Source organism: Vulpes lagopus, chromosome 1 (genome assembly GCF_018345385.1).
Source record: "Vulpes lagopus strain Blue_001 chromosome 1, ASM1834538v1, whole genome shotgun sequence".
NCBI lineage: Eukaryota > Metazoa > Chordata > Mammalia > Carnivora > Canidae > Vulpes > Vulpes lagopus.
Window position 1 is genome coordinate 171038866 of NC_054824.1, and position 23826 is coordinate 171062691.

At 39.7% G+C, this 23826-nt stretch overlaps 1 protein-coding gene across 2 annotated transcripts in view; it reads right to left on the reverse strand.

Moving 5' to 3' along the window:
* The window catches only part of CACNA1E (calcium voltage-gated channel subunit alpha1 E), a 382345-nt gene that overhangs the window by 127194 nt on the left and 231325 nt on the right, over nt 1-23826 (reverse strand). For both annotated transcript variants that reach the window (XM_041773141.1, XM_041773134.1), the window contains exon 8: nt 21927-22030. In XM_041773141.1, the coding sequence (XP_041629075.1) occupies nt 21927-22030 (104 nt within the window). The remainder of the gene's footprint in view (nt 1-21926; nt 22031-23826) is intronic.

Sequence of the window (23826 nt, forward strand, 5' to 3'; positions counted from 1 at the left end):
CCTTCTTGCTTATATAAACCATGAACAAGCTGCATCTTATTTATCATTTGGTAGTCCAAGAAAACAGCATTTAAAAAAAACAACTGTAGATGAAGGAAAGTGAAAACACCTCAGATATACTTCACAGGGCATCTCTTGAGATAAGAGAAGCTACAGTTGCCAAAAGGAAAGGAAAGGAAATCCCCAAAGAAAATTTGCTAAATTGATTGTTTAATTATAACGTTAACCTTTGCTATCAGAAACCGGATGGAGACAGAGAGGCAAAGGAAACCAGAACAGGGCAGAGAGAGAGAGCCTGAAATTCCACTTGGCACACAAGCCACCTGAGAAAGGCCAGCACATGCTCTAATTTGCTTCATTCACTCACAGGGAGGGGGCCCTTGTGCTCAGGGAGGCTGAGGGGATATCTACAGGTGACACGGTCGTTTGGTTTGTACAGCTGCCAATGGGCAGGTACCCTGAGGACCTCTGCTGTGGCTCTCTGGACTGGAGGCCAGGTGACTCAAGGCAGGTGGTTAGGACAGTCATGGGGATGGTGGCAGAGTCCCTTCTTCCTCCTGACAGCCCGCTTCTGCTCTCTCAACCCCTGGGGAAAGGGAACGGACAGGCTACAACACACAGGCAGGCTGGGGGGATGAGGTAGGGAAGCTGACTCATGGGGCCAGACCCAGATAAAGGGACAGTGTCCAGAAATTCTAAGACAGAATGACCCTCTGGCTACTGAGACCCACTCTTTTTAATTTACAGACCTATTAAGTTTGATATGAGACTTCTGCGACATCAAATATGATGGATGAGTATTTTCATTGAGACTCTGCTTATTTATTATATCATTCATCATTGGCAACATAAGGAGATCCTCAATTGCTTAAGTCATAAAAGCTCCAGACTCTAGCATTGCTTAAATTGGTCCTTAACAGGATTAGCTGTGTAAATGGGGAACTGAGCAATGATAATGGGAGCACTGTACCTCATGGTAAGGAGGAGGGTGAAAAGGACAGGCAGGCCAAGCAGGACAAGTGCACACCATGATAAAATGGAATGGTGGGTGTGTTGGGAGAGAAGGCAAAAGAGAAAAGGGTAATGACTTCAAGCTGGCATGGCAGGTGTCAGGGTATAGATGGCCAAATAGGCTTGGGAGGAGGAATCAGGCTATAGAAGAGGGGTAGGGTCATGCTGACCTGAACTTTCAGGTCTCTGATTGGCCTTGCAGGATTTGACAGGTGTGCTCTACCCAGCCCATGGCTTCTAAGCAGCATACTTATTCCCAGAGCACCTCTCCAGCCATCTGAGGGATGTCGTCATTCTGAACAGTGGAACACCTGCTCCCCCAGGCTGCTCCATACCTCGGGTCTGTTCTCACCCTGCTTCTTTTATTTTTTATTTTTATTTTTTAAGAAGAATCCATGCCCAGCAGAGAGCCCAATGCAGGGCCTGAACTCATGCCCCTGAGATTGAGACCTGAGCTGAGATCAAGAGTCAGACTCTTAACCAACTGAGCCACCCAGGCATCCCTCACCCTGCTTCTTTTAATTCACCTGGAAACTCATCTCAGGAAAACTATTCTTGGCACACAGCAGGTGCTCAACAAGTGTTGAACAAATGAACTTCTCCTTGAATGGACAGCAAGCAGTGTATGCTCTGGATGCCCCACTTTGTATCCTCTCAGATCACCTCTGGGTTGTCCTCAAGCTGCAGTGGACAGATCCTCTGCACTTTGACAGATGTGATAGCTCCCACCTCAAGTGCCCACGTCTTTGTTTCTCTGCCTAAGGGATTTTTCCAGTGCCCTGGGAGCTTGCTCAGCTGGCAAGCAGGGCAACCCCAAAGTGTCATCACTCAAGGAGGGACAGGAATTAATCAAGATTATATATATCCCAATTTCTCAAGCCTTGGGTGGGCAATTCTGAGGTATATTCTATATGGTTCCTTAGAAGGTTCCCAGGAGATGAAGCCTCCGCAATCCATACTAGTAACTCTCTCAATTAATATGTATTCTTTGGCTTCTCCCCCTTCTCTGTTTAAATTTCCCCACTTTTTTCCTTTTGCAGTTAGAGATCACCTGCCAAACAAACCACCTATACCCAACTCCATTCTTAGGGTCTTTTTTCAAGGGAAATCCAGGCACAAACACTCTATGTAAACTAGTGATTCCATCAAATCATTTTCCTTCTGGAGAATGGGGGGAAAGGAAGGAGTGACATTAAATTAGGAGAGAGAGACGGTGTGTAATCAAGTACGAACGCCACCTATTTCTCAGCTTTAGCCAGGAGCAAGTCTTGACCAGGGTTGAAAACTAGATGGACAAGAAATTCCTAGAAAGAAGAGATAACCCGTGTTTTATTATCTGTGATAATGTCCAACACAGGCCAACCTAGACAGTTATTTGCTACTGCTTCTGAGGACAGCATTGAGGAAAAGGGCCAGAAATGAGTGATTGAATGAATAACACACCTCCTCTCTGGGGGGCACCCAATCTGGGACACAACTTGGCCTTGAGGTTCCCTCTGACCGTTTTAGGATTTTTTTTTCTATTCATGGGTGTCTGCACAGGGAAGGTAGAGGGTGGGGATGTTATTAACAGCATAGTCCTGGATCCAGCTCCTTATCCCTGGGAAGAATATGAATTTGTTTTATCCACTAGGGCATCTTTCACCACTGGTTAACTCAGAGGCATCCTCTTGAACACCACTGAGCAAAGGACAGGACATGCCCCACATAGGTTAATTAATGCATTCAAGATACTGTTGCCTGGTTGTTTTTTTTGGTAGCCCAGTTGGGTGGGAAAGGGTATTTGCAGGATACCTGACACTGTCACCTTGAGAAGAGCATGCAGCATTTCCCCTGTGGGGAACAGTGAGGAAGCAGTTGTGTCAGCTGAGAAAAGCATATCCACAGATTTGACATAGAGGTCAGACCCATGCAGATCGTCAGAGAATAGTAGCTATTCTCTCAAGTCTGATTTTTTTTCCATTTGAAGATGGAGTCAGAGCTGCTGTTCAAAGCCTGTTCATTTTCGTCATGACATTTACCATTAATATCACATTATTCATATGTTTGCTGGTTTTCTCTCTTCACTGTTAGAATATGGAGCTCATGAGGGTGATGGACCTCATTTCACTCACTATCAAACAGAGTACCCAATATTCAGGTGCTTAATAAACATTTACTGGAAAAGGATTTTAATAAATGAGCAGATAAATGTTTCTTCTCTTTATCTACTTCTACTTAAATTATCGTGTGTCTTCTCTCCTCAGTTCTTGGTCTCAGATACCTGATGGCAGAGGTACTAACATCTGCAAAGAAGGTCATCCCTCCCTCATGTTATATGGGATCAGTGGGTACCCTGATCTTAGGGAAGAATCTGATATGAAAATGTAATGGCAAGGTGATGGCAGAGATACTGCCTGTGTGCAGCTTAGAAGGTCATGAGAGGAAAGGAGGATGATCACACTCCATTTTATTGCCATTTCAGTCAACTCTGGGGAGAGCTGGGGGGGTGGGGCTTCTCTGGTCTGGTGAATTTCAGCTTGTGGATGTGTCATCTGCTTAAACACATTAGTTATCAAGTTTAGTGTAATGTGGGTAATGGTAATGGGGACCTTTTAACAGGTTTGGGGGTCTCTCTTATTCTTCCAAATGCTCTCACTTGCTGTTCATTTTCCTGGGTTCTCTGTGGAGATACTGTGGAACACAGTATCTCAGTGTTCTCCCCACATATCAGAGTTTGCTTTTTCAAAGTATTTCAATATTTTTGCTAAATGAGGAATATTTTAGGATGCAATGATAATTAAGTGTTGAGAATGTAGTGATGCACTTGACATCACGGGGAAAATAAAGAACTTTTAATTCAACTACAACTCTAACAGGATCCAAACTTAACAGCTAGAAATGCCAAGCACCCAGTATATAACCAAGTTGTAAAGACTGTGATTATCAACCGGGGAAATTGGGAGGTATTATTTCAGCCACCTCGGTGTGCACATGTCTGCAAGTGCAGAGAAAACATGTCTAATTATAGAGGCTTGACTATGGGCTATAAGCTCAGAATGAAGTGAGGTTCTAAAACTATTACAAATTTCCATGTGGTGAAAGCAATTACTAGGAGATTCCACAGACCAGAAAAAGAGACATAGGTTCAAGCATAAAATTCTTTTCTAATCTTGAAAAGCATAAGATTTTGGCACAAAAGCTACAATGAAATGAGCATGTGGGATAAATTATGACAGCAAGGAAAAGCCATTTAAAAGCCTCTCAAATAGCAACAATTTGATTACACTGGGTCATGTCCCCCATACTGATAATGACAAATGTTCCCTCTTTCTCCCTGTAATGGAGAAGGTCTACACAGTTCTCAGAGTTGTCCCTCGACACTAGCAAAATAATGGAGTTCTATTACACTAATCTGTGTTCAGCCCTTCAACTAATATTAAACTTGGGTTTCAGGGGAATTATATCCACTGAGAACAATGCCTGAGATCTCAGGAAAATTTCTGACAAATACAGACATCCCACAAGCAGGAAGATGGCCTTTGATTTGTTCACTGGAGGGCATTTACTGGGAGCCAACTGTGTGCCTACGAATTGTGCATTCTAAGTGCTGGGGAAAGGAAGATAAACTCACCGTGCAACCTGCCTTCATACTTTTACAAAAGGGACAAGGATATCCTCAGAGAACTGTAAGACAAGTGCTCTAATAGAGGATTATACACAGTGCAGTGGAAACACAGATGAGGAGACTTCAGGGAAATATGACCTTACAAGATGAGTCCTCAGTCAAATAAAGCAGGGAGCAGATGCAGGTTGAAGGGGCTGGTTATTTCTAGGCAAAGTGAACAAAGAAATGGAGGAATGTGTGTCTGGGGAAGCCAGGAGCAGCAAGTGTGTGGCAGAGCTAAAGGCGAGGAAGGTAGGATCAAGGATGGAAAGGTAGGTTGCACTAAGCTTTGAGAGGTCATGCAAGATAAGGGACATTAATTTGGATGCTTCAATAAATTGATGATGAGAGAAGCCAGCAGTTGAAGTGGTGTTTGTGATTACTCTGTCTGCTTTAAAGCCTTTAGCTGCTAAAATTGAAGGTTATTCATCTGTTCTACACAATGTTAGTTTTCTGTTTTTGTTTATTCTCTTTTTCTAAGAATATACTGGTCCATAATATTAAAAACTCATTTATTTTGGGGAGCCTGGGTGGCTCAGTTGGTTAAGTGTCTGCCTTCAGCTCAAGTCATGATCCTGAGGTCCTAGGATCTAGCCCCACATCGGGCTACCTGCTCAGTGGAGAGTCTGCTTTTCCCTCTCAGTCTGCCACTTCCCCCTGCTCATGCTCACTCTCTCTCTCAAATAAATGAAAAGTAAAATCTTAAAAAATATCACCTATTTAATAATCACTGGCCAACATTACTTATATTGCCTTAAAATTTCAACATAAAGTTGAGATGCTTATTAATGTTCATTGTATACTATTTAATTATTTTTAAGCCAGCCAGTGAGGACATGGAAAAAAAAGAACTCTCATCTATTGCTAGCAGGAATATAAAATGGTATAGCCATTCCAGAAGACAGATTGACAGTTTCTTATAGACTGAACATGCATTTACCATATGACCCAGCAATTTTACTCTTGAGCATTTATCCCAGAGAAAAGAAAACGTATTCACACAAAAATCTTCGCAGAAGTCTTCATGGAAACTTTATCTGTAATAGCTCAAAACTAAAAACAGTCCAAATGTTCTCCAAGAGGTGTATGGTTAAACAAACTGTGGTATACCTGTGCCATGGAATACTATTCAGAAAAAAAAAGTGGGGGGGAATGAACTATTGTTACATGGAACAATCTGCGTAGATTTCAAGGAAATTATGCTGAGTGAAAATACTGCCCATTTCAAGATCTTACTGTCTAATTCTATTTAGATGACATTCTTAAAATGACAGAATTAGAGAGATGGAGAACAAATTAGTGGTCACCTGGGGGTGGTGGGGAGTGGGTAAGGGACAGTGGTTATAAAGGGAGAGCATTTGGGGTTTTCTCATTCCTTTTCGAAACCTTGTACTTCTTTGTTTTCTATGATGTGGTGCTTTCATGATCTCCTCTTGATCCATCTTGACATTCTAACTCTTTAATGGTTAAATTTTTGATAAATCTGTTTTCTTTTCTTTTCTATATGCCTTCTATAGATAACCTTACTATTTTTACCAGTTTCTCTATCATTTCGTGATAGTATGTCACATCTTTTCTCTCTCTGTTCTTAAAACACAGGTATTGGCTAATCTTATCTACTTATTTGGCCCTCATGGACCCCAAATTCTGTTTGATCTTGAATGTATCTCCCTCCTAGAACAAGAGGTTTTTTTCCTTTCCTCTGTTATTCATCTCAGTAAATGGGACTAAAATTCTCCAAGACATTTACAATCAAATCTTGAGATACCTCTGCTATCTTTCCTCATCCGTTACAGCTGATCGCTTACCACCATATCCTGATGATTTCACCCCCTAAAATCTTCACCTGTTTTCTCCCACCAGTGTTTGATATTCTCATTTTCTGTTTACAATCAGATATTTTTTATGGTCAGTCACCTTTTTTAAAAAATCATCTTCCCTAATCCTCTACAGACTCCATCTAAAACTCAAAACTAACTGAAGTTTTGTCTTTTGATTTTTATTAATGAATTTTGGTAGTGTATTTTTATTTTTACAAATTCAAATGTATCCATTGTTTCCTTAATGGCTTATTAATTTGCATCACACTTAGAAAAGCCTTCCGCCTTGAAGAATTTTAAATTGTGCATAATTTCTTTGAATACTTTTATGGTTTAATTTAAAAATATACACATTTTTATACTAGCTCTACCTGCAATTTATTATGATGTAAGATATGAAAACTGGGGATTTAATTCAATTTTCTTCATTTCAGGTGCTGGCCACTTAATAGTGCCATTTACTGAATAATTCATTTTTGCTAATTTGAAGTGACACATATATACTGTTATAAGTTTACATATATATTTGAGTCTCCCTTTGGTCTTCCTATTCCTGCATCATACCACCCTATTTCAGAATGCAATTTTAGAATATAATTTTACTACTTGTAGAAAAAGTCCCTGTTTCTTACTGTTCTAAGGAATGTCCTGGTTATTCTTATACACATAAGTGTTCAAATAAATTTCAGTTTGGTAAAGTGAAAATCTTATTTGTGTTTATTAATATTATATTAAAGTTAAAGACCAAAATAGGGGAAAGAAACATCTCTGCCCTTTTTAAGAACAAGGTTTGCCTTTCAATTACCTAAATGAAAATATACAATTGTAATATGCTCATCTTGGAACTCAAGCTTCACAAGTGCAGAACTTTTTGTCTGTTTTGTTCTCTGCTATGTAGGCAGCATCTAGAACACTGGCTGGCACATAACAGAAGCTCAGTACCTATTTGTTGAAAAACTGAACAAGTCAAAACAAAAATGATTCCATTATTTAGGCAACAGGAAACCATTGTAAATAGTTAAGATATACAAATCACATAATTAAATGTCTAGTTTAGAAAGACTGCTTTGGTGATGGACAGCAGGCTGGAGTAGAGTAAGGAGGGCACTTAAGGAGACAGTTGCTACAGTCCAGGATCTAGTTCAGGAAACCTTTCAAGGATGGAATCAATAGGTCTTGATAAGCAATTAGATGCAGAGAGTAAGTGAAAAAGTATTAACTAAGATTATCGTCTTAGATAATGAATGTGATGCAAGGTAACAGATGGAGAGTATGGGGGGACAGTGAGTGGAGGGTAGGAGAATGAGAGAATGAATTCAGTTTAGAGCATCCTGAATTTGAGATGCCTAAGGGATACCCAAGAAAAGAGATACCGTTTGGAGCTCCGGGGTGGAAACGTAAATTAAATCCAGATCTGTCTGTTAGCAAACCCATCTTCTTAAACACTGTTTCATATTACTCTATTTTTTTAAATATTTTATTTATTTATCCATGAGAGACAGAGAGAGGCGAAGAGACATAAGCAGATGGAGAAGCAAGCTCCTCGCAGGGAGCCCTATGCAGAACTTGATCCTGGATCCTGGGATCATGTCTTGAGCTAAAGGCATACACTCAACTGCTGAGCCACCCAAGATGTCCCTCATATTACTCTATTAAGTAAACATATTAAATAAGCTTGTCTCTATTAAGTAAACTCATCCTCTGAAAAACAGATAAGTAAATGCGATTTTTAGATGGAAACATTCTTGAAATAGATCTACAATTTCAAGGTTTAAATATGGTGTACAAGTATGCAATATAGTGTATGCTGTGCAGGGTGAATTCGGAATGTACAGTCATCTGTAGGGACCATTAGCACTTCATGGAAGGACAAACACTACAGAATAGTGCATGCATGCATTAGAGTTGGAACATGAATACAAAGTATATGTTCATGTGTGAAAATATCTGTATGTATATAAATATGTATATATGTAGGGTGTGTAGAGATGTGGATATATATATATATATAAAGGTATCAGAGTGTTAGAGGGTAAATCTATACTAAGCTAGTTAAGGTATGGCAGAGGAGATAACAGGATTGTTTTAGACACCTAAGAACTTGGCCAAGCAAAAATAACCATCAAAATCCTAGAGAAGAACACAGGCAGAAACCTCTTTGACCTCAGCCGTAGCAACTACTTACTAGACAACAGTGCCAGAGGCAAGGGAAACAATAGCAAAAATGAACTACTGGGACTTTATTTTTTTTATTTTTTATTTTTTTACTGGGACTTTATCAAAATAAAAAGCTTCTGCACAGCAAAGGAAACAATCAACAAAAATAAAAGGCAGCCTATGGAATGGGAAAAGATATTTGCAAACAACATATCTGATAAAGGGCTAGTATCCAAAATCTATGAAGAATTTATCAAACAGCACCACAAAAAACAAATAATCCAGTTTAGAAATGGGTAGAAAAAAAAAAGAAAAAAAAGAAATGGGTAGAAGACATGAATAGACACTTTTTTGAAGAAGACATCTAGATGGCATAAAGACACATGAGCATCTACTCAATATCACTCATCATCAGGGAAATGCATATCAAAACCACAATGAGATACCATATCACACCTGTCAGAATGGCTAAAGTCAATGACACAAGAAACAACAGGTGTTGGTGAGTATGTGGAGAAAGGGGAACCCTCTTATACTGCTGGTAGGAATGTATACTGGTGCAGCGACTCTGGAGAATGGTTTGGAGATTCCTCAAAACAGAACTACCTGATTATCCAGCAACTGTTCTACTAGGTAACCCGAAGGATACAAAAATACAGATCCGAAGGGTACATGCACCCCAACGTTTATAGCGGCATTATCAACTATAGAAATAGTCCAAATATCCATTGACTGATTAGAGAATATTACGCTATTGAAATTAGTCAATCAGAGGAAGACAAACACCATATGATCTCATTCATATGTGGAGCTTTTAAAGTTTTATTTAGATTCAATGAATTGACACAGTGTATCATTAGTTTCAGAAGTAGAGTTCAGTTCAGATTCATCAGCTGCATATAACACTCAATGCTCATTACATTAATAATCCTCTAATGTCCATCACCCAGTTACCCCATCCCCTCCCCCCCCCGCCCTCCAACAACCCTCAGTTTGTTTCCTATAGTTAAGAGTCTCTTATGGTTTGTCTCCCTCTCTGATTTTGTCTTATCATATGTGGAATTTAAGACAGAAAACAAATGGACATAAGGGAAAGCAGAAAAGAAAAAAGGAGAGAGGGGAACAAGCATAAGTGACTCTTAATGATAGCAAACAAACTGAGGGTTCCTAGAGGGAGGTGGGTGTGGAATGGGCTAGATGGGTGATGGGCATTAAAGAGGGCACTTATGGGACAGCCAGGGTGGCTCAGCGGTTTAGTGCTGCCTTCAGTCCAGGGCCTGATCCCGGAGACCTGGGATCGAGTCCCGCGTCAGGCTCCCAGCATGGGGCCTGCTTCTCCCTCTGCCTGTGTCTCTTCCTCTCTCTCTCTCTCTCTCTCTCTCTCTGTGTGTGTGTATCTCTCATGAAAAAATAAATAAATAATCTTTAAAAAAAAAAAAAAGAGGGCACTTGTGATGAGCACTGTTACATGTTAAGTGATGAATCACTGAATTCTATTCCAAAAACCAATATTGTACTATATGTTCAATAAGTAAAATTTAAAGTTAAAAAATCCCATGTGCAAAAAAATCTTCAAAAGATAATGGGGTCATTTTTATATTTGGCCATTGTCTCAACATCACCAAAAGGGCATCTAATGAAGTCCCAACATATTTGTTCAAATTTCTCTATAAAAAGGGTGAGTCTGTGTAGAACAGTACCTTGTCCTGATTATTTATCTTGATAGTCCTACTTACTGGTCTTTCTAATTCATTTCCGTTAGCACTTCAACACTGTCCCTCAAAGTTGATCTTTCTGGATATGACTGTTAGCTTCTATCACACCAGAACACCACATTTTCAGATTAATGACTTAGGGCATAATATTTATTCGCTTTTACTCTCCTTATTTGTAAAATAATGATAATATAGTTCCTACTACCATTTGTGAGAATCAAACAAATGAACACATATGGAATGCTTTCTAAATGAAGTGCCCTAAATTTAAAAGAACAACCATTTTAGTCTTTTTCTGCTTCCAACACACTTAGTTGCCCACAAGTCCCAATATGATGACAACTTTATCTTTTAAGAGCAATTATTTCCTAAATAGTGCTACACAGGATTTAAAAAGGCTAACATCTTTACAAATAGATCTACACAAATAGATTTTTCAAGTTCATATGAAAAAAAGATAAACATGCCAATAGGAAAGTGGGAAAAGGACATAATCAATAACTAAAAAAATATTAGTAGCAATAGCCATGTGAAAAAAAATGTTCAGTGTAAAACCATTACTTGTCTTGAAGATTTAGGCAAGGGCCACTCTGTAGAGTAAACAGCCTCTCTGGGGCTTCCGCCTGGATTTCAAGGGCCAGTGATTTTGCTCCTTACACTTAAGACACTAGAGTCATCTTTAGTCTCTGCAATATTATTCCCCAGGAGGTCACAGGGAGCCTGGCATCCTCTAAGAGGGGCCTGGTGTTACTGGGTTTCCCTTCAATTCAGCAGTTATTTTACTCAACCCAAGAACAAGGCACTAAGATGTTAGAAGAGATCCAATTACATGGAAATCCATCTCTAGCATAAGAAACAAAACCTAGCAGGTGACAGGGACATTTGTAGCTCTGATATACTCCCCTTACTAACTGTGCAGCCTTAGGCAAGACTCAAAGTCTCTCAACCTCCATTTCCTCATTTATAAACTGGCGTTATCAACAGTACCTAACTCATGAGGCTGTTATCAAAATTAATTGAAATAACGTATATAAAGTATTTGGCATAGTATCAGGCAGATGATGAGCTTTCAGTAAATGTTAGCTCTTCAGTATCATTAAATTCTATATCAAAACTGTCTGTTATTATGAGTAATAGGCTCTATAATGGATAGGCACATAGTGTTATGAGAGTATATGAGAGAAAGATTTTAATTCTCATTGAAGAACAGGAGGAGCAGGAGGAGGCATATGGATCTGGAAATATCTCATGAAAGAGATCAAGGTTGAAACAGATTGTGAGGACAAGAATTCAACAAAGAAACAAATAGGCCAGGGTCCTAGTCTAGACCACAGGAGCAGAGGGCAGAAAGTCTAGGGCATTTCCAAGAAACTGTAAAAGGAAGAGTGTCTAAGGTGAAGGCCACACATGGGGCACAAGAATGTGGTCCACTAGTTTGTTACTACTCTTCCCTGCAGGGTGCCATACTTGGTCATCCCTACCGGTGGTATCCAAAACCGTCTCAGCTCATGCTAATTGACTCAGTGGGGTTACCTGGTAGGTAAGAAGAATGACTCTTTCCCAGCCCCACTTACTGAGGTATAGACCAGGTTCTGGAGAGAAGAAATCTGCTACTAATAGCTAACATTGATTAAGTATTAACTTTCTTCCAGGTTCTAAACACTTAATATATGTGATCTGATTTAGTTTTCTCAACAATCCCACATGGTGGATACTGTATCCTTGTTTGCAATTGGGTCATTAAGGGTATGGAAATGTGAAGTGACTTGTCTAAGGTCATAAGATGATAGAGATGGGATTCAAACCCAGATATACTGTATAGTTGTCTGCATTTTACTGCCATGATATACCTACTGTGCAGAGGAATGGTAATCTGGATAGGGAGCCAGAGAACCTAGGTTCCAGTCAAGATCTGCCACTAAATAGCTATCTATAACTTGGGCAAGTTGCTTCACTTTCTATTCTGGTTCCCTCAACTGTAACACAGAGGCCAGACATAAGCTTCTATAATGACACAGATATAGCTTCACTTGTAGTCCCTTCTACCTCAAGCAATTTTTATCACACTCTAAGATACAACTCTGACAACTGATACACAAAACAGTGGCTTGGGGAAATTCAGATGCTTCCAAAAAGCTCTCATAGCTTTGTACGTGACTTTCATGATCACACGATTCATCCAGGAGTGTCATCCTAGTAATGGAGGGACCATAAATACTATTCTAGTCAATACTGGCATTGAACATGAAATCTCTGTTTGAAGGACCAGAAAGTTCTACATGTCTTGCCAGCCACCAAAGGTCCTTTCATTTCCCTCAAGATTTGCTGTGCTGGATGCTGGGTAATTTCCTTCCAAAAAGTACATTTACTATATGCGGGATGTGTTTAATAGCACAGGTGTTGGGCCTGGCATACCATGGTATACCATATCCCAAATTCTGAACCTGCTGTTTAACCACTTTGTGAGAGGCAAATTACAAATCTCCCTGTCAGTTGCCCTATTCATAAAAGAAGATAGTAATATCTCATAGGTTCATTAATGAGGATTAAATGGAACAATGTATGTCATGGCAGTGGCACAATCTTCAATGTATAGGACAATCTCAATAAATTATAGCCTAAAAAATCAACCTGAAACAAATCGTATGCTACTGCTGTAAAATAACCAACAGATGTAAGGTGTGTTACGTTTTCTCAAACTCAACAGATCCAGAACCTAAACTCTTCTCCTCAAACACTTTGTCCTGCGCTCTCCACTAGCCATGGAATAGCTTAATTCAGAAATCTAGAAGTAGTCCAAGAGACTTCCCTCTTATTTCTATCCCTAGTCCACACTCAGACACACCCACACAGTAACCAAGTCTAACCAGCACCTCTTGGATCTGGCCCATCCTGTCTGCTACCACGCCACTGTACTCCTTTGGGGAGTACAGTTCACTGCTTCTCTGTTTCACTCCTCAAGAATCTCCCTGCCTCCAGGCTTGTTCCTGCAGGATGATCATCCTCAATTAAAAACTGGTCATTTTCCCTGCTTAACACCTGATAGCTTAACAAATCTACAATTTCCTTATTTATCTTTGTAACCTCAGTCTAGCAAAGTATTTTATGCATAGTAAATACCCAATGAACATTTGCTGAGTTGCACTAAATTATCAGATTCACTCAGCAAATGAGTCTGGTGGCAAAACAGACAGACAGACAGCTGTCACTTTGCTTGTCAGGTGAGCCACTCCACTCATATAAGAGATGCAACCAGAAGAATTCCTCCTCTAATATGGAAAGGTCACCATTCCCCCTTAGTCCTTAGGGCAATAGGATCTGGACGGGGTTCTTAGCACTTTCCACCTTGTACGTACCAGGTCACGTTATGTACATGAAGACCAGTTTGTGTGAATAAGTGTGTGCATCCACACATGTACAGATTAAAACTTCTGCCGAAGTCTGTATGGACAGAATGATATCTGAGGCTAACCCTTGGCAGCCTTTCTCTAGTTGTGCCACGTTGAGTGCTAGTATCCTTGGGTGGAGGCCATCTGGTATATTAAAAAATACATGGAAGCAAAGGAGCTTCGAAAACTATGATATGCTTGATATATGTGAGGTTTCCAATTGCTCTCATGTGCATTTGTCAGCAGTCTCTGGCCTGGCTGTCCCTGTCCCAGTCTGAAGACAATGCAATTGCTCCCCTAAGCCTACCTTCCTCTTTCCAGAAGCCCAGGGAGCAATGGATAGAGGCAATGGGCTTGCTCAGGGTCATTTTCTGTTTGTGTGAGTTTTCTGCCCTGTAGCCCTGTGCTTCTGCAGCCCTGGTTTGTTTCCATGGAGACAGGAAGCTCTGCTTCTCTTCAAGCCTAAGCTAATAGTTTTCATCAAATCCCATTTCCTCTGAGACTAGTAAAAATGCTGCAGTGCTTCTATCCATACTTCCTCTTTAAATACACTGAAGCTGACAGCCCTCTTCTCACTGGATCTTGTGCCCCTGAAAGGGGTGCCTCAGCCATTTCCACACTTAGTATCCAGTGGACCATGAGCCCTGGTATAGGCCACCTGCTGCCCCCTCTCGCCCAGGCTCATCTTCTCACTTGCCCAACACAGGGGCTCCTCCTTCCACTGTCTTCCTTCTCTGCTTTCGGAAATCCCTGGACACATAACATTCAAACTGCCTACAGGGCACAGGAAACATGTCCCCTGGAGACAAAACCTCTAGAGCTTTCCTCTGGCTTTCAAGTGCAACTCCCAACCAAACACTTACTCCAAAGAGAAAGCCAATATCCCCTCCAGAGACATGTGAGAACCAGACCAAGCAAAAGAGAGCATCCTTGGCCCCATTATACACAGAACTAGCTGCTGCTGAACTCTCTGCAGACGCCAGTAAAACTCCATATGTGTTGAGCATCAGAATGTGAAAAAGAAACCGGGACAGAAATATTTCAGTCCCAGCCTGTAAGGCCCCTATTGTTAACACTCCCTTAAATGTCAGAATTTATTCACACCAGCTGTTCCCAGCTGCTGTTGTCACTTCCTAGGCTTTTCCAGAAGTACTAAGGAGACATATGCCATTCCAGGTCTGTTGCATCTCCCAACCTGAGGAGGCTGTCTCCCCATCAGAGAGAAGCTGATGGACTCAAGGCCAATTCAAGCCAAACATCACAGACTGCTACTCAGATGATAGCCACCTAGACCAAACAGGCAGAGAAGATGAACACCAGTATTATCAAAGGGTCTAAGAACTAATGGCTGCTCCATGCCAGACCCTGGGCTAGGCCTCTGCCTATGAGAGACAACACTATCCCATTTCACAGAGGAGGAAGTGGGCTCAGAGGAACTGGTCCAAAGGTACACTCCTAGTAAGTGGCAAGATAAGGTTCTCATTCATGACTGTCACATGCCAAAAATCATGCTTCCCCAATGTGTCACTCTTTCCCATCTGGAGAAGGATGCAGGAGAAAAGATGTAACTCCAAACCATAGAGAGCCCATCAGAGCAGATACAGTTAGGTATAAGAATTTTGCTGGAGGGCAGTGCTCTGTCCCTATGTCCAGCTCTGTTAAAATAGATCTTGAACCCATACTGAGGCTTCCTCCGGAACACCAATGATCTGTTAGCATAACATCTACTTTTCTCCTTCTTCAAATAGTAAGAACAGGTCTTGAATCTTCTGAATTAACACATGGACACCCTTTGGAAAGATGTAAGGATAAAGAACATCAAGTAAGATTACATAAGTAAGAGATTATCCCCTCTGTAGAAATACATGAAGAATGAAGTCTGTGGTCAGGCCCCTCTCGTAGGGAATCCTTGAGACAGAGAAAGCATCAGAGTCACATATACAGGCTATACGGAATAAATTACCTGGAGCAGTGCTTGGACATAAAGGATGGCCATAAATGCTCACTGAATGAGTACATACATAAGAAGTCCCATTAGGTCTTAGGACTTTCCACTCGAGACACACAGTATTAAGAATGCCTTCACAATGTCTCTTGCTTTTACATCATAACCATTTCACAAGTCACCACAGGCTCTCCGTACCACACACTTGGACTAGGATGGTTGTTTCTTCCTTAATCCTAGTGAGTCTGGTCTCTCTATGCCAATCCTTCCCCCACTGATGCTACATGAATGGTTTTACACACTCCTTTCATCCTACACTTTTATGTAAGTGCAGCATTTTTACTTTGAACTTTTATTTATATTTTTCTCAAAGTGATGCATATTGAGTTTTAAAATCAAATATTTTTTAAAAACTTACAATGAAGAGGTAGCTGTCCACCTCCCGCCTCACCCCTCCCAACCCCTGAATCACGCTCCCCAGAAACCACCACTTGTAATTTTTACCTGTATTTTCCTCTAATATCCATTTCTAATTTTCTAGATATTATATATACTATATATATATTATTATATTTAAACTGCTATTTATCTTCCAACTTTAGATACTGCTTAAAGACTGTTTTATTGTGGAACCTAGGATTTTAACCTTTGACATTCCCTTCCCCTCCCCACATTTATCTTCTTCTCCCATCCTCTCAAGGCAGTTATAGCACTGTAAGGGACCATCTCACAATCCAGTACTCACAATGAAAATCTGATTGATGGCTGGGCTGGAAAACTTACTCTGCTTATGTTCCTTTAGTGGTAACCCTTTCTTATCTTGTGGAATTGTGTGCATACAAATACATATATGAATATATAAGTTTATATGTAATGCAAACACATATTCATATATATTATATAAATGAATATATATAATCTTCACAGAGCCATTAAACTTTTCTGAATACAATATACATCGGGGAATATACTTGTTTCATTCTTTCCTTAAAGATGTTATTCTTAGAGGTCTCTTTCATCCTATTCAAATCAGAACTTTCTGCTCTCTAGGCCTCTGACAGTTGTCATGCTAGCCTCCCCTTTATCATCATCCTGAAATCCCCTTTGCTCCTCTCCTCTGTTGAATGCCTTGTTTGCATGGTATCATGTCCCTCTCATTCTTCAATTAATTCCTTATTTTTAGTAACTTGCATTCTCCAGTAACTTCTTCAGAAATAGTATCTTAAAAACTGCTATTCCATTGTCACAAATTACTGCTATTTTGGTGGTACAGTATTCTACCTTGGATATTTTTTTTCCTTCAGGAAGTTTTAGGAACTTCTCTGTTCTTTTCTAACTTTCAGTATCACTGAAAAACCCAAAGCCACCCTAATTCCTGATTTTTTGTTGATAAAATATATCGCCTTCCCAATAACCAGAAGCTGTTAGAATATTATCTCTACTCAGATGCTCTGAAATTTTGTGATGACCTAGTTTGGTGTGGTCTCTTTTCAAATTTGTTGTATCAAGTGCTCTGTGGGCATTTTCATTATTAATTAAATTCATTTGTTTTCTTTTATCTCTATACCTGCCTCCTATCTCTCTGCCATACAAACTACCATTATGATATACAGGTTTCCCCCCTCTATCTTAAAGTTCATTTTACACCACTTCACTTTCATGAAAAACCCACATTAGTATCTATTTTTGATAACTGGAAAAAATCCAAAGAGCATTTTTGCTTTTATAAAATGGTAGTTGCTTCTTTGCTTTATACCATATTTGTTTACAGAAGGTCTCATAAGAATCCTCTACTTTCAATTCAACACCAAAAACATGCAACCCCCCAAAAAAAATTTATTTAAAAATGGACAGAGGACCTGAATAGACATTTATTGAAAGACGGACAGAACATATGAAAAGATGTTCAACATCAGTAAAAACAGAAATGAAAATCAAAAACACAATGAGATATCATATCACACTAGTAAGAATGGCTAGTAGCAAAAGGATAAGAAATATGTGTTGCCAAGGATGTAGAGAAAAGGAAACCTTCAGGCAGTGTTGGTGGGAATGTAAGTTTTACCAACCACTGTGGAAACCTGTATGGAGGGTCCTCAAAATATTAAAAATAGAAATAAATACCATATGATCTATTGATGCCACTACTAGATACTTATCCACAGAAAACAAAAATACTAATTTTAAAAAACATAAGCAACTCTATGTTTACTACAGAACTATTTGCAATAGCAAAGATATGGAAGCAACTCATGTCCAACCAGAGAGAAATAGATAAAGAAAATGTAGGGCCAGCCCGGCTGGCTCAGCGGTTTACCACCTGCCTTCAGCCCAGGGTGTGATCCTGGAGTCCCTGGATTGAGTCCCACATCGGGCTCCCTGCATGGAGCCTCCTCCTTCCTCTGCCTGTGTCTCTGCCTCTCTCTCTCTCTCTCTCTGTTTCTCAATAAATAAATAAAAATCTAAAAAAAAAATGTGGTATACACAGATAATGGAATATTACTAGGACATACAAAGAATAAGATCTTGCCATTTGTGACAACATAGATGGGCCTAGAGGATATTATACTAAGTGAAGTGAGACAGAGAAAGACATATATCATGTGATTTCACTTATATGTGGAATACAAAAAAAAAAAAATGAACAAACAAACAAAAACCATATTCTTAAATACAGAGCACTGGTGGTTGCCAGAGAGGGCAGGGAAGTAGGGTGATGGGCAAAATAGATAAAAAGATTAAGAGTTCCAAACTTCAAGTTATAAAATAAACATGAAGCCAAATAGTACAGTTTCGGGAATATAATCAATAATATTGTAATAATGTTGTATGGTAACAGCTGGTGACTATACTTATCATGGTAAGCACCAGGTAATGTATAGAATTGTCAAATCAATAGATTGTACATATGAAACTGATTAAATTAACATTGCATGTTAATTATTTTTCAATAAAAAACAAACAATTCTTTACTTTCAGATAGCAAGAGAAACTTGTATTCAATGTATAGATTTTATTTGAATGTATTCTTATAAACTATGTATTGTGTGTGCATATATTTTTTATTTATATAGATGGTATTTATTTCTTGTTTTCACTAAACTCTATGCTTTTAAGATACTCTGTGTTACCATGTGTACATGGTATTTGTTGCTCCTAACTGCTGCACAGTATGTCATGGTATGCATCCAACAGTTTACCTGTCCACCTTCCCAATTATGGATGCCCAGGTTCTCTCCAACTCCACATCTCCAAAAACCAATGCTGGAAAGAATATCCTTGCACATGTTTCAACTGAACTTTCACTCTGGCAATCTGTGTTTATTGATTCTGGAAACATTTTTAGTATTTTTCTTTGTAAATTTCTCCCTCTCTATTTCCCTGTTCTCTTTATGGAACTCATTAGCTGAACCTTGGAACAGCTCTTTGATTTTCTTGTTTTTGCTCTACCTTCTAGGCAATTTAATTAATTTTACATTCCAACCATTTACTACCTTATTATTTTCATTACATGTTTACATTTTTATATTCATTCATGTTACATTAATGTAAATTTTACATTATTTTACATTAATTTTCAAAGCTCTTCTGAGTGGTTAAATGTTCTTTTTTTACACAGCAATGTTATTTCGTGGATAAAATTATTTCTCTTCGATCTCTGCTGGCATCAATTATGTTTTTTAAGAGTTATCTTGTGCTCCCTGCATCATTCATATTCTCTCAAATTTCTTTATTCTATATATCACTTTTTTGTCTTTTGTTTTAGACATTTTCTTCAAATGCTGATAATTCCTAGTTGTGCATTAATATTTAAGAGCAAGACTCAAAAGAATTATTGGGAACTCTTGTGTTTATGGTAGAGCTTGCAGAATGATGAGTGTAGTGGGTTGAATGCCCCTGCCCCCCCAAAAAAAAAAAAAAAAAGTCCACATTCTAATTCCTGGTTCCTATGTATGTTACCTTATTTGGAAAAAGAATCCTTGCCATTGTAATTAAGGGTCTTGAGAAGAAGAAGTCATCCTGGGATATACAAGTGACCCTAAATCCAAGGACAAGTATCCTATAAGAGGCCCAGGGAGATTTTTAGACAAAAAAAGAAAGAGGTAATGTGACCCCAGAGGCAGAGACCAGGGTAACACAGCCACTAGCCAACAAAACCAGTGACTGGAAGAGGAAGGAAATAAATTCTTCCCTCAAGTCCTTGGAGGGAGTAATGCCCTGTCAGATTTTGGACCTCCAGCCTCCAGAACTGTGAGAGATTTAATTTCTTTCACAGTGTGAAGCCACCTAGTTGCATTAATTTGTGGCAGCAGCCATAGGAAATTAACAGGAGCCTCACTGAGGGTGATGGGTGGGACCCATTTCTCTGACCATCTTCAGATATCAGTATACATAAAATTCTTCTCTTAAGATGGACAGTTTCCCCACAGAGTAATTCTAACCCTTACCAGATTGATCCACTTCTGGGAATCAAGAGTAGATGTGGCTAGAAGCATGATGTACAGTTTGTGAACTTTCACTGCAACATATCAACCCTACTCTCAAAAGCACCTGATGTTACCACTGCAAGTTTCTGATTCAGCCTCTACTGAGGAAGTCTTCTGACTTTGGCTGGAGTGAGGGGCTGGGTGGGGCTGGGTGGGGCAGATACCTGTCAGAAGAGTTTGGGGGTAGAGATCTAGGGTGTCGGGCAGAGGGCATCTAAGTGTTCCTTACAAGGACTTCTGAACAATCCTCTTGTTTTTAGCGCCACCCATACCTCATTTTCAGACGTACCTGTGGCCTTGAATTCCTAAGCCTTTCCAGGACTGTGGAAAGTTCTGAAGGACAATCATTTCGCCTTGTTATTGTCACTCCTCACCAAAGGCAATTAAATCTCAGCTTTCGCACAATTAGATCAGCTACCATTTACTCTCTGCCTTCAAAACTTTTGTTGACATCTCTCATCTGTTATCATTTCCTCTCCTGTTCTGTCATTGTGCCCTTCTGAAAATTTATTTACTCTGTTAGTAGAGTTTCAAGACATGATGAACTTGGTTCAATCTGCTAAGTTGAAACAGAAGCACTACCATCTAATTTGCACTTGAAGAACTTATGCTACTCAAAGAAGAAATTAGGTTCTGTTTTGCTTAGAAAAATGTAAGATTCTCTAAAGTGGACCCCTGATGTAGCCCTATTCTATACTTTTCTTTTCCCAAAGTAAAATTTCTGCTCGAGATAGGTTAGGTTGCACAACAATCTTTTCTCATTGCAAGATTAATCCCATTTCTTCAATTTTGCTTATGGTGTGGTACTCTCCTTCCTGGAATGCTCATTCACATATATTCTATTTTATCTTATTACATATTGTACACCCAAGCAAAACTTCAATCCTTCATGAAGTGATTCCTGATAACTTCAGACTATATAGATGATCTATATCTTATATTAGTCAGTAAGACTCCCACTCCCTGCGTCAAGTGTTTGTGTTGTCTTGTCTATAAAACACAATTTTCTTTTTTTAAAAGATTTTATTTATTTATTTGAGAGAGAGAGAGAGAGAGAGAGAGAGAGAGAGAGAGAGAAGAGTGGGTGGGGAGGGAGAGGGAGAGAGAATCCCAAGCAGACTCCATGCTGAGCATGGAGCCCAATGAGGGGCTTGATTTCATGACCCTGAGATCATGACCTGACCTGAAATCAAGAGTCAGACACTTAACCGATTGGGCCACCCAGCTGCCCCCCAAAATATAATTTTCTGAAGGACAGGGACCATGCCTTAGACTTTGTATGCTCTCTGCAATGGTTACCATGGCACAGGACACAGAGTACTTGCTGCCTGATGTACACTAATCCAAGCTACAAATACGGGATTGAATATTCAATACATGATAGAATAATCATCTTTGAGGGTAAAGACTACATCTTATTTAACTTTATATTCTCACAGCCAGCACAGTGTTTGACAATGACAGGCTGTGATTGTTAAATGACTGAATGAGAGGATGTATGGATAAATGAACTCTCACTAGATATCATGTTCAATGCTCTACATGGTCGAAATATTTTTTCACTCCTACAAAAAATAAACATGATTAGAACAATATTCACTACTGCATACACAGCATCTCGAATAGGACTTGGCACACTGAGGCTGCACAGTAGATGTCTCCTCAATGAACATTAAATGAATGAATTGGTGGGTAGTCAGGAGCATGAGTTTACAGTTGGAAAGAAGTTCAGAGGACAGAGGAACATCTGGCTTACCCGGAGAGCACTCCCAGAACTAGGTTGAGAACAAAGAAGGATCCAATGATGATGAGGGGGATGAAGTACAGCCAGTTCCAGGTGGCTCCTAAGGCATCATTGGTCTGAAAAACAGAAAAATGGTTCCTTAAAATTTTACCAAAACCATCTGCCAGAAGAAGGCCTCCATCCCTGAAACCTCACATATAGGGTGAAATAACAACACAAGGCAATACAATTAAACACTGCCTACTTCATTCTCAATTTAGTGTTACTGTGGATTAACTCATATTCCACATGTACATAGTAAAGAACACTGCATGAGCCTCACACAACATCCTCCAACACCCTCACCTAACAGCTGAGATAATGGAGTCTAGAGAGGTCAAGTACTCTTCCAAGATCATGCAAACAATTATTGGTTTTATAGTGTTTGGTGATGTCAGTTCTAAGCTTCTGCAGTCGAAATTGGACAAATTTTCAAAAAGTCAGAGGCAATCTGTGTCCATCACTCTATTCCATGGATGCTGACAAAAACCTCGACAGGACTGCTGGGGAGACATTAGCATTGTCCATATCTTGCTCAGCCCTTGACCCTTGGCTCTGGCTTTCTTTCTTCCATTATAGTCCAATAGTATAGAGCTGGCTCAGATTTGGCCCCAGCAAGGCTCTGGATAGAACAAGGAATAAATCTAAAGAGTGATCCTTTTTTCTCTCTCTAATGCTAACACACAATGAAGTGAAAAGTGCTTGGAAATCCATATTCTGGATTCTTATACTACAAGTGAGATGCAAGGCCCTTAAACAGTGGGGGGTTGGGGCAGATTATACCACTTGGCTTAGCAAAAGCAGCAACTCTTAACAGGATGTCTTATTAGGACCTAGAAACAGTTTGGGAGCATTTTGAAAAGTCTTCTCTAACACTTGAGCCTCTCAACGAAACTTCACCTTGACTCTCTCTCCCAATAATGTCAAACCCAAATCTTTCTAAATAGTCTCCTTGAACTGCATTTTGCACATGCAGGGCTTTGAAATCTCCTCATCCCCACACTGGCCCCTCACACGCAAACTTTAATTCTCATTTGAAACAGTTAAGAGGTATTTTATTTTCAATTCACCGGAGAAACAAGGCCATCAAACCCAAATGCCATGCCTAAAATTCACGGGCTAAATCGTAACATTAAGATCTAAACTCAGAATTTCTATGGCAAAGTGCTTCTCTGTCCCTGTGATTTACCTTTTTCTCCCTCTCACTACTAAACTTTGCAAACATATTTTGATTCATTGTCCTTATGCTTCCGGTGGACTTCTAGGACATTCTATCTTTTCTCTCAAAATTATTTAATTTTCTTTCTGCCTCCTATTCAACTATGTCAGGCCACAGAATACAGCTCCCCGCTGATCATAAAAGCTATCACTGCATAGTAGATTCTTCCATTAAAAATAGCTTTTAAGGCAACCTCTTTCACCAAACCTGTGCCTTTTGTTTTGCCCCCACACTGTTCAGAGACAGATGATTGCAAATGAAGCAGAACAGAAGTTAAAAACAAACACCTTCTGAACTGGATGGGACAAATGTGGGGATCTGCCAGTTGCAGCGTGTAAGATCTAACTCTTTCATTCAACCAGGTCTGGTCACAATTAAATGCAAGCAGAGAAGATGCGGACCAGACCTCAGAGAAAACGTCTCTTGATTATCAGAAAGAAGATGCAGAAGAACAGATGTTGAAGGCCAGCCTCAAGGGATTTTAATGAACTTAGGAAACGATTCTTTTTCTGAGACAGTTAAGACATGGTCCTCCCTGTAAGCTTAAGGATGGATTATATGACCCGTGTATAAATAGCTCTATCTTTATTCATGATTACAAAGGCAACATTTTGTAAAGACTAGTTAGCTTGGACAGCTCACCAGTGGTGCACC